At 39.7% G+C, this 15,980-nt stretch overlaps 1 protein-coding gene across 2 annotated transcripts in view; it reads left to right on the forward strand.

Moving 5' to 3' along the window:
• LOC124722982 (dehydrogenase/reductase SDR family member 7) overlaps positions 1–15,980 on the forward strand; it is a 182,154-nt gene that overhangs the window by 115,338 nt on the left and 50,836 nt on the right. For both annotated transcript variants that reach the window (XM_047248151.1, XM_047248152.1), the window contains exon 4: positions 8,054–8,160. In XM_047248151.1, coding sequence (XP_047104107.1) covers positions 8,054–8,160 — 107 coding nt within the window. The remainder of the gene's footprint in view (positions 1–8,053; positions 8,161–15,980) is intronic.

Here is a 15,980-nt window from a genome sequence, read left to right on the forward strand (position 1 = left end):
TTGCAGCAGCTGTTTACTTTACTCCTTTTCGCACCAGGTTTCATGTATACCTGACCTGCACATAGCTCCCATCGTTGCCATGAGATGTCACCCCAAGTAAATATGTAAATAATAACAATCCATATATTATACAATAATCATTACTATCATGTCAAGCCTGGTGGCCTAGTGGTAAACTGCATGCCTGGAAACTAAAAGGTCATGGATTTTTCTGTCTGCCTGTCAAACTAGCATTCACCTCTCAGTGACATGGAGATCCCTCAGAAGTGACATGTGGTAGATCCCTCAGAAGTGACATGTGGATTCGACTCCTAGTTACTCTGTGTATCCCCTTTTTCAGCTGGATAACTGGGGTAGGTTAAGGTTAGGAACAAGCAAGTCACGGAAGTGATGTCCAATTGAAAGACTTACACCAGGTCATTGTGCCACACAATTTTTTTTTTTTTAATTATAAATTATATACACAAACCATCCTCATGAGTCAGTCCATCTATTTACGAAAACTGTATCAAAATCCATATAGTGATTGCAGAGATCAGCCTTCACACACAGACAGACAAATGCAAAAGGAACTTTATTTAGTAATATTTATAGATACATACCTACAGTTGTCTGCAATTGGTGGTTTACTAGCCCCAGTTGTTGTAACCTTTAATTAACCTATAAATATACACTCCCTGCTCTTGTTCTTTTATGTGCTGATTATGCACTTGTATTCTGGTTTTCACTTAATTCACATATTTAATTGCAGTCAATTTTGTACTGGGATGGTGTTCTCTGCATCTGCAGTATTTTAAATTGGGCTACTGACCTCTAGACGATTGAAGATTTTTATCACAATGGGACAAAGAATGTCTGGTCATCCACTGGTTAATGTTTTCAAAAAATTATGAAGTAAATGTGTACCCCTGAAGATGTGGTTCTAATGCCACAAAACTAGTTGGATCATAAATAAATATTTATCATACAGCTGATGCAGTCTTCTTCATTATGGGACATATTCAATCTCCGTTTTCCCATTTTATATATCTGTTGGTATGTTTTTGTTTATATTTTCTCATTTTTATGTCTGGTCATGACTGCAAAGTTGAAATTGGTTATCAATTTTAATAGAGTAGCATGTGATCAAGACAACAACTTTTATAATCTAGTGAGACAGTATTGTTGCTCTGTACTTACCTTCAAAAGGCGAAATATTTACTACTGTGAATAAACACACATCAAAGTACACACACCACCCTTTTATACGTTTACATTTGTCTATTGATCATACTAAATATTTCACTTCTGTTGCATATTATACCCCCAGAAGACATGCTTCATAACAGTACTACATTTGTTAGGTGGCTGCAGAGCATTGTGTAATAGGAGTTCACCAATAACTTGGCAGAATGTTTTTTCCCCATTATTTCTGAAATTATTCATTTTATAAATTGAAATACAAACAAACTTGCTACTTCTGCAATTATACAACACAGAATACACCCATCACAGTAAATGACTACCTTTGTCTCTATGGATTAACTTTGCTGGCTACTGGCAACGATTGCAATGCTAATGGCCACACCAGACATTTCTGGTATAGGAGGGTCTCTAACTGCACCTACTCAGCGTTTTGAGTCTAACAGAGCTGCTGTTAATATTAATAAGTAGCTTAACCTGTAACTTTGCCATGCAGGATCAGGAAGTATAAGGGGTGTTCAATAAGTGATACAACACACATTTTTCCCAGCCAGTTTTGGGACATCATGGAATGTTCCCACTTCAGCTCCTATAGTTTCATGAAGTTCCTATAGGTGGTGGCACTATACGTAGCCTTCAAAATGTCGCTTGTAATGGAGAAGCTTCCAAGGGGACAGCTGTCACTGAGTTTGTTTTGGCAGATAACCAGAGCATCACAGTTATTCATAAACCCATATAGAATATCTACAGAGACTTTGCAGTGAACAAAAGTATGGTGAGTCATTGGGCGAGGCATTTGTGATCATCACAATAAGATCATGCAAACCTGTCTGATGATGTCCTCAATGGTGAGTGTTCATCGGAGATGAGGGTATCATCTGGAGTGCCCCGGTGAAGTGTGGTAGGTCCGCTGTTGTTTTCTATCTACATAAATGATCTTTTGGATAGGGTGGGTAGCAATGTGCGGCTGTTTGCTGATGATGCTGTCGTGTACGGGAAGGTGTCATCGTTGAGTGACTGTAGGAGGATACAAGATGACTTGGACAGGATTTGTGATTGGTGTATAGAATGTCAGCTAACTCTAAATATAGATAAATGTAAATTAATGCAGATGACCCCCATGAACCATGGACCTTGCCGTTGTTGGGGAGGCTTGCGTGCCTCAGCGATACAGATGGCCGTACCGTAGGTGCAACCACAACGGAGGGGTATCTGTTGAGAGGCCAGACAAACATGTGGTTCCTGAAGAGGGGCAGCTGCCTTTTCAGTAGTTGCAGGGGCAACAGTCTGGATGATTGACTGATCTGGCCTTGTAACATTAACCAAAATGGCCTTGCTGTGCTGGTACTGCGAACGGCTGAAAGCAAGGGGAAACTACAGCCGTAATTTTTCACGAGGGCATGCAGCTTTACTGTATGGTTAAATGATGATGGTGTCCTCTTGGGTAAAATATTCCGGAGGAAAATAGTCCCCCATTCGGATCTCCGGGCGGGGACTACTCAAGAGGACGTCGTTATCAGGAGAAAGAAAACTGGCGTTCTACGGATCGGAGCGTGGAATGTCAGATCCCTTAATCGGGCAGGTAGGTTAGAAAATTTAAAAAGGGAAATGGACAGGTTAAAGTTAGATATAGTGGGAATTAGTGAAGTTTGGTGGCAGGAGGAACAAGACTTTTGGTCAGGTGATTACAGGGTTATAAATACAAAATCAAATAGGGGTAATGCAGGAGTAGCTTTAATAATGAATAAAAAAATAGGAGTGCGGGTTAGCTACTACAAACAGCATAGTGAACGCATTATTGTGGCCAAGATAGACACAAAGCCCATGCCTACTACAGTAGTACAAGTTTATATGCCAACTAGCTCTGCAGATGATGAAGAAATAGATGAAATGTATGACGAGATAAAAGAAATTATTCAGGTAGTGAAGGGAGACGAAAATTTAATAGTCATGGGTGACTGGAATTCATCAGTAGGAAAAGGGAGAGAAGGAAACATAGTAGGTGAATATGGATTGGGGGGAAGAAATGAAAGAGGAAGACGCATTGTAGAATTTTGCACAGAGCATAACTTAATCATAGCTAACACCTGGTTCAAGAATCATAAAAGAAGGTTGTATACCTGGAAGAATCCTGGAGATAATAAAAGGTATCAGATAGATTATATAATGGTAAGACAGAGATTTAGGAACCAGGTTTTAAATTGTAAGACATTTCCTGGGGCAGATGTGGATTCTGACCACAATCAATTGGTTATGAACTGCAGATTGAAACTGAAGAAACTGCAAAAAGGTGGGAATTTAAGGAGATGAGACCTGGATAAACTGAAAGAACCAGAGGTTGTAGAGAGTTTCAGGGAGAGCATAAGGGAACAATTGACAGCAATGGGGGAAGGAAATACAGTAGAAGAAGAATGGGTAGCTCTGAGGGATGAAGTAGTGAAGGCAGCAGACGATCAAGTAGGTAAAAAGACGAGGGCTAATAGAAATCCTTGGGTAACAGAAGAAATATTGAATTTAATTGATGAAAGGAGAAAATATAAAAATGCAGTAAATGAAGCGGGCAAAAAGGAATACAAACGTCTCAAAAATGAGATCGACAGGAAGTGCAAAATGGCTAAGCAGGGATGGCTAGAGGACAAATGTAAGGATGTAGAGGCTTGTCTCACTAGGGGTAAGATAGATACTGCTTACAGGAAAATTAAAGAGACCTTTGGAGAGAAGAGAACCACTTGTATGAATATCAAGAGCTCAGATGGCAACCCAGTTCTAAGCAAAGAAGGGAAGGCAGAAAGGTGGAAGGAGTATATAGAGGGTTTATACAAGGGCAATGTACTTGAGGACAATATTATGGAAATGGAAGAGGATGTAGATGAAGACGAAATGGGAGGTAAGATACTGCGTGGAGAGTTTGACAGAGCATTGAAAGACCTGAGTCGAAACAAGGCCCCGGGAGTAGACAACATTCCATTAGAACTACTGATGGCCTTGGGAGACCCAGTCATGACAAAACTCTACCATCTGGTGAGCAAGATGTATGAGACAGGCGAAATACCCTCAGACTTTAAGAAGAATATAATAATTCCAATCCCAAAGAAAGCAGGTGTTGACAGATGTGAAAATTACCAAACTATCAGTTTAATAAGTCACAGCTGCAAAATACTAACGCGAATTCTTTACAGACGAGTGGAAAAACTGGTAGAAGCCGACCTCGGGGAAGATCAGTTTGGATTCCGTAGAAATGTTCGAACACGTGAGGCAATACTAACCTTACAACTTATCTTAGAAGAAAGATTAAGAAAAGGCGAACCTACGTTTCTAGCATTTGTAGACTTAGAGAAAGCTTTTGACAATGTTAACTGGAATACTCTCTTTCAAATTCTGAAGGTGGCAAGGGTAAAATACAGGGAGCGAAAGACTATTTACAGTTTGTACAGAAACCAGATGGCAGTTATAAGAGTCGAGGGGCATGAAAGGGAAGCAGTGGTTGGGAAAGGAGTGAGACAGGGTTGTAGCCTCTCCCCGATGTTATTCAATCTGTATATTGAGCAAGCAGTAAAGGAAACAAAAGAAAAATTCAGAATAGGTATTAAAATTCATGGAGAAGAAGTAAAAACTTTGAGGTTCGCCGATGACATTGTAATTCTGTCAGAGACAGCAAAGGACTTGGAAGAGCAGTTGAACGGAATGGACAGTGTCTTGAAAGGAGGGTATAAGATGAACATCAACAAAAGCAAAACGAGGATAATGGAATGTAGTCAAATTAAATCGGGTCATCCTGAGGGAATTAGATTAGGAAATGAGACACTTAAAGTAGTAAAGGAGTTTTGCTATTTAGGGAGTAAAATAACTGATGATGGTCGAAGTAGAGAGGATATAAAATGTAGACTGGCAATGGCAAGGAAATCGTTTCTGAAGAAGAGAAATTTGTTAACATCGAGTATAGATTTAAGTGTCAGGAAGTCGTTTCTGAAAGTTATTTGTATGGAGTGTAGCCATGTATGGAAGTGAAACATGGACGATAACTAGTTTGGACAAGAAGAGAATAGAAACTTTTGAAATGTGGTGCTACAGAAGAATGCTGAAGATGAGGTGGGTAGATCACGTAACTAATGAGGAGGTATTGAATAGGATTGGGGAGAAGAGAAGTTTGTGGCACAACTTGACTAGAAGAAGGGATCGGTTGGTAGGACATGTTTTGAGGCATCAAGGGATCACAAATTTAGCATTGGAGGGCAGTGTGGAGGGTAAAAATCGTAGAGGGAGACCAAGAGATGAATACACTAAGCAGATTCAGAAGGATGTAGGTTGCAGTAAGTACTGGGAGATTAAGAAGCTTGCACAGGATAGAGTAGCATGGAGAGCTGCATCAAACCAGTCTCAGGACTGAAGACCACAACAACAACAACAACAACAATGCAGATGAATAGGAAAAAGAATCCTGTAATGTTTGAACACTCCTGCATCAAATGGAGATTATGCTGAAAAATAGGATTTTGTAGCTGAAAGAGTGGGGAATAATATGGTGTATTGGAATCCTGAATAAAACCAACCTGCTTTCAGAAAAAAATGCATTACATTACTTATTGAATGCCTCTCGTAGCACTGTATTGCAGGTTGTGAACTACATGACATCACGGTAAATGGCGAAGTTGTCTTCCAGATAACAGTTTCATAAATGCCTACACATGAGGGAAAGTCATAAAGATTTAATTGTTACCTTGAAAAAATAATGTTACATAATTCATACTTGACTTGCCGATAAAGATCTGCAGTCCTGGTAAACACCGAAATCCCTTCATCGCATTACCACTGCATGCCAATACAGCAATGAAAACAAAATGGTGAAACTGATTAATAAAATAGAGTATGATGCAGTAATTCATTTTCTGCTTTTGAAGTGGAATAACTCCGCAGAAATCCATGCTGAGTTGGTGGAAGTGCAGAGCAACAATTCACTTTCATTTGACACAGTGGTTAGCTGGTGCAGACACTTCCAGTCTGTTCAAACAAATCTGAATGATGAGATACAAAGTGACAGACCATTTGTCTGCTATGAGCCAGTAATTGCAAGCAAAGAGAAGTAGAGGCCCTGATGCTCAAAGACTGGCATATCACAGTGAGGTAATAGTGGAAAAAGTGAAAGTCAGTCATGGATCAGTTTTCAGTACCTTGCATGAACATGATGGAGGTTCTTGTTTGGTTCTGCAACTGCTCGTACCCATTCAAAAATTCCATTGAACTAAGTCAGCAGCAAAAATGGTGCAGCTGTGTCAGTCCAGTCTAGATAACTTTTTAGCCACCTAATCACCATGGGTCCACAGCTCGTGATCTCGCAGTAGTGTTCTCGCTTCCTCAGCACGGGGTCCCGGGTTCAATTCCCAGCGGGGTCAAGGATTTTCACCTGCCTGAAGATGACTGGGTGTTGTATCGTCTTCATCATCATCATCCATGTGCATTACGCTCAGAGGAAGGCAACGGAAAACCACCTCCTTCAGGACCGTACCTAGTATGGGGGTGCGGGCCTCCCACATCGTTCCTCTACGCTCTGTCAAGAAGTGTGGGACTTCATTTCCATTTCCAATCACCATGGATAAATGCTGGGTGTTTCACTATGACCCTAAAACAAAGAATCAGTATAAGCACTTGAAACATGTGGATTCACCCCTGCCAAAGAAGGTAGAAGATTCAGCCATAATTGGACAAGGATATGTTGAGTGTTTTTTGGAACTGTCATGGCGTGTTGCTAACAGATTATGCTTCTAAAGGGGCAAACTATCTCAGGAGCATACTACCAAAATCTCTTGACCAGGTTACAAGAGGCAATCAAGACAAAGTGTTGCTACAGGCAGCTCAGGAGAGTGCTTTTTCTCCATGAGAATACATCATCTCATTCTGTGCAGGACAGTCTGCTTCTTGAGCTTCCATGTTTTACCTCACCCCCTATATTCTACTGACATGGTACCCAGAGACTTCTTCCACTTTCTTCTAATGAAGAAACCATTGTGTGGTCGGCTTTTCTAGAATTATGTTAAGGTGATTTTTGAGATGCAGATTTGTTCGATTGAGCTCCCCACTAAGTCATCCATCATGGGGAAAAAATGTTGAATGATATATATGTACAGGAGGACTAAATCCATCAACAAGAGGCAATTATTTAAACTTTAATTCTATCCCTCATAGCAGAGACATCACTGGTTCAATTAAGGTAACTTTGATGTACAAACCTGTGATCCAGAGCCTAGAGCAATCATTCTCTCTGTTATTTGTATCCTCTTCTCTGTATGATGTCATAGTGAATATTTGTTTAAAAACCTAGTTTTGTTGCATTAATTTTGTTCTCTTCAGCTACTGCTAGTTTTGGTTAATGGTAAGCAGTTGACCTTATCATGTCCTGTTTTCAGTTCTTTATTTCATGTATTAATTTGCTATTTTTTATTAGTCTATTATGTAGATACAAGAACAGACCAAATGTTGCAGATGAATTGGCTGAATACAGCATACAATATTTTAAAGTAATTTCAGATGTGTTAGTATAACTAAACATTATCATGTCCTACATACAGTATTTACCAATTTCTGATGAAATCCCATTTCAGAATGTCATGTCCATAATTTATTATCTGTATTTTGTTCAGTCTATATTGGCCAATGTGAACTGGCTGCTATTGTTGTATTTTTCACATGTATTGATTTTTAGGATTTCTTACTCTGTCCTTGCAAAAATTAATTTTATTGTCTTTGCAATGGAACATAACTGAAATCTAAAAATTATCAGGTAGTGTAGAGGCTTTGTAACGTACTTTAAACAAGTAGTTTACAGAAAGCTAAAAAAGCGTTGTGCAAAATGCCAATATAGATGCACATGTTACAGAGTGGGGAAATCTTAATCCACATGATGTACTGGTTCTCCCTTTTGATGTCACTGCAGTGAACACACATGATGATACTTTCAGTAAGGTTATCCATCACTTCGGTAAGGTATGTAATCTTCTGATACAGCTAAAATAGTATTCCTTTTTAAACAAACAATGAAATTATACAGCTCTCTCTTCTAATAGAAGACAAAAAAATCTTCATCTTTTACTTGGAATTTTTTAATTGTGTTCTGGTGGCAGTCATAGAATCGTGTCTATGGTTTTCAATTACTCATTTATCTCCTCTGTTCTGTGACTTCCGTAAATCACTTCAGGCAAATGCCAGGATGCTTCCTTTGGAAGGGCACGGCTGACTTCCTTCCCCATTCTTCCCTGATCCAGTGGGACTGTTGATCTTGCTGTTTGGTCCCATCCACCCTCTCCCCCATCAACCAACCAACCTACCTATCTACTCTGTACTGAACTTCATTTTTAAGAATGAAATGATTATATTGGGGGTCAATCAATGTGTTCTTTTGGGACAATAGACACAAATATTTTTTAAAAATGATGTGATTTACAAAATGTTAGAACATATGTGCTACATCATGATTCCAATTCAATTTTGGCCCCATTAATGAAATGTCACACATACATTTATCAAGTGACAACTGAAATACATAATTGTACTTATGCAAGCACTATAAAATGTTGTTATATTATTAGATGTACAGATACAGCCAGAATTATGATTTTATTCATAGCTGTTATTTTCTCAGCAACTGCAATATGGCATATATTTCAGAATAAAATTCAGTTGTCAGTTGCACAGTTATTTTTACTTTGTTGCACTGGTTTTGACAGATTAATCTGTCATCTTCAGAAGCCTACAAAATTTGGGGTAATATAAATCGCAAGTAAATTGCCATGTGTATTTATGTAAAGTATAAGGAGTGTATTACAGAAATTTAATAATCATGTGTTCCATGGATCAGTTTGCATGATAGACCATAATGATGTGAAATAAGTCATTTTACATTCACATCACAAATTAATTTGTACATAAGGTTACATTCTGAACATTTCTAAGGTTAATTATAACCACAGATTAATAATTTACAGTAAATGTATCACATTTATGTGCATATGCTTCTTTCACACTTGATCAACCATCTGTGCTTGAGGTCCTAATACCTTCTGCTATTGCTACTGAACTTAAAGTATATGTCGTTGTTGTTGTTGTTGGTGTTGTTGTTGTGGTCTTTGGTCTTCAGTCCTGAGACTGGTTTGATGCAGCTCTCATGCTACTCTATCTGTGCAAGCTTCTTCATCTCCCACTACCTACTGCAACCTACATCCTTCCGAATCTGCTTAGTGTATTCATCTCTTGGTCTCCCTCTACGATTTTTACCCTCCACACTGCCCTCCAATACTAAATTGGTGATCCCTTGATGCCTCAAAACATGTCGTACCAACCGGTCTCCCTTCTCCCCAGTTCTATTCAATACCTCCTCATTAGTTATGTGATCTACTCATCTAATCTTCAACATTCTTCTGTAGCACCACATTTCGAAAGCTTCTATTCTCTTCTTGTACAAACTATTTATCGTCCATGTTTCACTTCCATACATGGCTACACTCCATACAAATACTTTCAGAAACGACTTCCTGACACTTAAATCTATACTCGATGTTAACAAATTTCTATTCTTCTTGAAACGCTTTCCTTGCCATTACCAATCTAGATTTTATATCCTCTCTACTTCGACCATCATCAGTTATTTTGCTCCACAAATAGCAAAACTCCTTTACTACTTTAAGTGTCTCATTTCCTAATCTAATTCCCTCAGCATCACCCGACTTAATTCGACTACATTCCATTATCCTCATTTTGCTTTTGTTGATGTTCATCTTATATCCTCCTTTGAAGACACTGTCCATTCCGTTCAACTGGTCTTCCAAGTCCTTTGCTGTCTCTGACAGAATTACAATGTCATCGGCAAACCTCAAAGTTTTTATTTCTTCTCCATGGACTTTAATACCTACACCAAATTTTTCTTTTGTTTCCTCCACTGCTTGCTCAATATACAGATTGAATAACATCGGGGAGAGACTACAACCCTGTCTCACTCCCTTCCCAACCACTGCTTCCCTTTCATGTCTCTCGACTCTTATAACTGCCGTCTGGTTTCTGTACAAATTGTAAATAGCCTTTCGCTCCCGGTATTTCACCCCTGCCACCTTCAGAATTTGAAAGAGAGTATTCCAGTCAACATTGTCAAAAGTTTTCTCTAAGTCTACAAATGCTAGATATGTAGGTTTGCCTTTCCTTAATCTAGGTAAGTCGTAGGGTCAGTATAGCCTCATGTGTTCCGATATTTCTGCGGAATCCAAACTGATCTTCCCCGGGGTCGGCTTCTAGTAGTTTTTCCGTTCATCTGTAAAGAATTCACATTAGTATTTTGCACCCATGACTTATTAAACTGATAGTTCGATCATTTTCACATCTGTCAACACCTGCTGTCTTTGAGATTGGAATTATTATATTTTTCTTGAAGTCTGAGGGTATTTCACCTGTCTCATACATCTTTAACCCTATATTCACCTGACCAAAAGTCTTGGTCCTCCTGCCACCGAACTTCACTAATTCCCACTATATCTAACTTTAACCTATCCATTTCCTTTTTTAATTTCCTAATCTACCTGCCCAATTGAGAGATCTGACATTCCACACTCCGATCTGTAGAACGCCAGTTTTCTTTCGCCTGATAACGACGTCCTCCTGAGTACTCCCTTCCCGGAGATCTGAATGGGGGACTATTTTACCTCCGGAATATTTTACCCAAGAGGATGCCATCATCATTTAACCATACAGTAAAGCTGCATGCCCTCGGGAAAAATTATGGCTGTAGTTTCCCCTTGCTTTCAGCCGTTCGCGGTACCAGCACAGCAAGGCCGTTTTGGTTAGTGTTACAAGGCCAGATCAGTCAATCATCCAGACTGTTGCCTGTGCAACTACTGAAAAGGCTGCTGCCCCTCTTTAGGAACCACACGTTTGTCTGGCCTCTCAACAGATACCCCTCTGTTGTGGTTGCACCTACGGTACGGCTAACTGTATCACTGAGGCACGCAAGCCTCCCCACCAATGGCAAGGTCCATGGTTCATGGGGGGGGGGGGTTAAAGTATATAGCTGTCAAAAATGGGCATCAAGCCAGCCTTGTACAAAGACTTTATAAAAATAAAACCAATAAAAATATTAATCCCCGATACTCTACAAAAATAGCTTTACTGTTAAAAAATACTGTTAAGAAGTACTCTACAGTCTAGGTGACTTTTTATATCATATAGCTAATTTGTTAAAAAAATATGACTTCTCTGCACCCTTCACCACCAGTAATGTAACCAAATACATAATGATAAGCCACCAACAGATGAATTTCTCAAATCTGGTGTATGTAAAATTCATTGTAATATATGGCTGAGTTTTTATGTATGACAGACTGGGAGGGCATTGAAGATATGTTTATGTGACCTTCTGCTCAACAAAGACAGTGAAAATTTATTTAAGTCGACTTTTGCACAATATCTCAAAATCAAGAAATGCACTCTTCCTTCTCCATCTTTCTTTAACATGGAAATTTTGCTTATAGTTGACAGGACTACAAAGTGAACCTTTTGCAAGGGTTTCAAACATATAAATATTCCTTCCGAAAATCAAAATATTTATTTAATGATCGGGTTGCATTGAAAAATGCACAATTTCAACTGTATAGCATCTCTTACAAAATAGTGAAAATTAGTCCATTCTTTGAGGATATTAATGTTAGCAATAATAGCTGATGTGGAACTATGTGAAATATCTTTCTAGTTGTACTTTTTGTATGCTTTTTTATGTGTTCCTTGCTGCTAGCACAGCAACTTGACTATGTCTGCTGGCGTAAGCTGTTGCCTCACGCCGGTCAGCAAAGAGGTTGCGAGAAGATCGACAATAGGCACAGGAGCAAGCGCATCTATCAGGAGAGAGGCCAAAGACAGACTTGCAGGTAATGCGCCGCCAATGCCCTCTGGACCGCAAGTATTTAGATCACTGCCGTGGACCGGAGGGTCCAGTCAGTGCCAGTCCGTCACAGACAGTCAGCCCATTCGCAGTCGGTGAGAGTCACAGTTTCTAGCTCAGAGTCAGTCAGTACCTAGTGACCATAGTAGAGTACATAGTGGGACTTGTCCTTCACAAGCAGTGATGCTAATGTGGACTATTACGGAAAAGCTTGTACTATGAAACATGGACTAGCTTGAGATAAGTAGCTTTCTGTCCTAGTAATAAATAAAGAACACTAATAATACATGTGTGCAGTTTGTGTGGTAGAACTAGGATACTGGCCACCAAACAACATCCTCTTCTTGCTTCCTCTGGTACAAGACTCTACAGTGACAATGAGATGACAGTAAACTGTTTACATAAATGTGATACAGTTACAGTACATTATCCACCTTTGGTTATGATTGTCAAATACAATATGTGGGGACTTTGTAAATTGAAATATCGTCAGTATCATATAGGTTCACTAGATCTGCACAACAGTTGTCAAAATCACATTCTTCATTAAAAACAGTCAGAATCATTTATTAATTTTCAGTTTGTGCTACAATGAACAAGTTTGTAATAGCTTTCACATGATTTATTTTTCCTACAATAGTCAGCAACTTCATATAATTTTTCAGTGTTAATTAGACAGTGGAAACCCCAGGTTGCAATATCAACAAAAGGAGAAGGGTGACACGTTGAACTGCACATAGGGGACACACACACACACACACACACACACACACACACACACACACACAAATGACCGCTATCTCAGGCTGCTCAAGCCAGACTGAAACTGAAAAAATGCCTTGAACTGGAACAATAATTCATTGTGGAGTGGGGAAGGGGGAGGTATAGTAGGGTACGGGTGGGGGAAGAGGAAACAGTGCTGCCTGGCAGAGAGTGCAGGTGCTTGAGGTGGCAGACAAGGCTACCACATGCAGTGTCAGGAGGCTGTGGGGGAGGGAGGGAAGGGAAAAAAGGGAGCAGAATGGAAAGGAGAAGGGAAGGGGAAACAATGAGTGGGTTTATTGGCAGAGGGCTGTGGGGCTGTGCACAATGATTGTGGGGACATGAGTTGTGAGGAGTTGATAGGACAGAGGGGCCAGAAATTGTTGGGAGGAGGAGGTGTGGGGATAGTAGGTTTACTGTAGGTTGAGGCCTGCATGCCCACCAGGCAGTACTGTTTCCTCTTCCCCCACCCATACCCTGCTAGCCGTCCCCCTTCCTCACTCCATTATGCATTGTTTTTGTAAATTGGATCACTGGTAGAATACCTGTTTGAAAGATATGTGAAGGATTTGGGAAGAATGTTTCCTTACTTATGGGCATGATGTTTGGTAGTTAAAGCTAGTTAAGTCTGGAGTGATAAAGCAAATATAACAATGAAAATAATAAATTATTGATAATATAATATAAATGGATAGATAAAAAAAATTACTCACCAAGTATGGCAGGGAGAACGTACACACAAAAGGATTTAACTTTTACAAGCTTTCGGGTCCAGTGGCTCCACCTCCTGGCCAAAGAGTTGAAGAGGAAGGAAGAGGAGTGAAGGAAAAGGACTGGAAAGGTGTAGGGAAAGGGGTACAATTCAGAAAAGTCACCTAGAGCCCCAGGTCAGGGAAGACTTACTGGACAGACTTTCCTTCTCATTCCATGCAGTGTCTCCCCGGACCCAGGGTTCTAGGTGAGTTTTCTGAATTGTACCCCTTTCCCTACACCTCTCCAGTCCTTTCCCTTCACCCCCTCTTCCTACCTCTTCAACTATTCTGCCAGAAGATGGAGCCACTGGCACCAAAAGCTTGTAAAAGTTAAATCCTTTTGTGTGTGTATTTCCTTGCCGCCACTCGGTGAGTAGACTTTTTATCTATCCATTTATATTATGTGATCAAGTAAATAATATGGAGTGATGAAAGTATGGCAGCTTTTGGAACGTTTCCTACAGTGCACTGCTTGTAAAATTGAATCCATGTTGTGTGGATGTAACAATTAAACAGCAACCTGTAAGTTGCTTTTTTTTTTTTTTTTTTAATCAACTGTTTAGATAGTGAGAGTAGTCAGTAAGTACTCAAAACTGCAAGGGCAGGTTGTGAGTCATGTATGGATAACTCAGCTGATAGAGGACCTTACTGCAAATGCAAAGACGCTGATCCAAGTCTCGGTCCATCACACAGATTTATACAGTCATAAAGTTGCAAACCATGAGAAATATCATCCACTAAGTGAACATTTTGTGTGGTTTTTTTTATGTCAGAGAGATATTAAAAATAAGACACATTCAACAACACTGATTACCGTTGATAATACAACAAGTGGACTTGTACAGCTATATCACAGTCTGATTTTATTATCTAGGTAATGGGCCACCTATCAGTATAGGCTCTACATGTATTCCATATCTTTAAACTAAATTAAATTTGTTCATTCAGTAAATGTCAGTAAACCATACTGCTCATGACTGAGTGCTTTACCTTTTAAATATCCTTCGTGTCTGCCTGACATATTTTCTTTCTCTGATGATGTTTCTCAAAGGAGAAATTTAACTTTTGTTACCCCTTGCCATTGGTGGGGAGGCTTGCGTGCCTCAGCAATACAGATAGCCGTACCGAAGGTGCAACCACAACAGAGGGGTATCTGTTGAGAGGCCAGACAAATGTGTGATTCCTGAAGAGGGGCAGCAGCCTTTTCAGTAGTTGCACGGGCAACAGTCTGGATGATTGACTGATCTGGCCTTGTAGCACTATCCAAAACAGCCTTGCTGTGCTGGTACTGCAAACAGCTGAAAGCAAGGGAAACTACAGCCATAATTTTTCACGAGGGCATGCAGCTTTACTGTATGGTTAAATGATGATAGCATCCTCTTGGGTAAAATATTCCGGAGGTAAAATAGTCCCCCATTCGGATCTCCAGGCAGGGACTACTTAGGAGGATGTTGTTATCAGGAGAAAGAAAACTGGTGTTCTACGGTGGAATGTCAGATCCCTTAATTGGGCAGGTAGGTTAGAAAATTTAAAAAGGGAAATGGATGGGTTAAAGTTAGATATAGTGGGAATTAGTGAAGTTCGGTGGCAGGAGGAACAAGACTTTTGGTCAGGTGAATACAGGGTTATAAATACAAAATCAAATAGGGGTAATGCAGGAGTAGGTTTAATAATGAATAAAAAAATAGGAGTGCGGGTAAATTACTACAAACAGCATAGTTAACACATTATTGTGGCCAAGATAGATACGGAGCCCATGCCTACCACAGTAGTACAAGTTTATATGTCAACTAGCTCCACAGATGACAAAGAGATTGATGAAATGTATGATGAGATAAAAGAAATTATTCAGGTAGTGAAGGGAGACAAAAATTTAATAGTCATGGGTGACTGGAACTCGCTAGTAGGAAAAGGAAGAGAAGGAATTGTAGTAGGTGAATATGGAAATGGAGTAAGGAATGAAAGAGGAAGCCGCCTGGTAGCATTTTGCACAGAGCATAACTTAATCATAGCTAACACTTGGTTCTAGAATCATAAAAGAAGGTTGTATACATGGAAGAAGCCTGGAGATACTGGAAAAGATTTAGGAACCGGGTTTTAAATTGTAAGGCATTTCCAGATGCAGGTGTGGACTCTGACCACAATCTATTGGTTATGAACTGTAGATTAAAACTGAAGAAACTGCAAAAAGGTGGGAATTTAAGGAGATGGGACCTGGATAAACTGACTAAACCAGAGGTTGTACAGAGTTTCAGGGAGAGCATAAGGGAACAATTGACAGCAATGGGGGAAGGAAATACAGTAGAAGAACAATGGGTAGCTTTGAGGGACGAAGTAGTGAAGGCAGCAGAGGATCAAGTAGGTAAAAAGAC

The sequence above is a fragment of the Schistocerca piceifrons genome, chromosome X, assembly GCF_021461385.2.
Source record: "Schistocerca piceifrons isolate TAMUIC-IGC-003096 chromosome X, iqSchPice1.1, whole genome shotgun sequence".
Lineage (NCBI taxonomy): Eukaryota > Metazoa > Arthropoda > Insecta > Orthoptera > Acrididae > Schistocerca > Schistocerca piceifrons.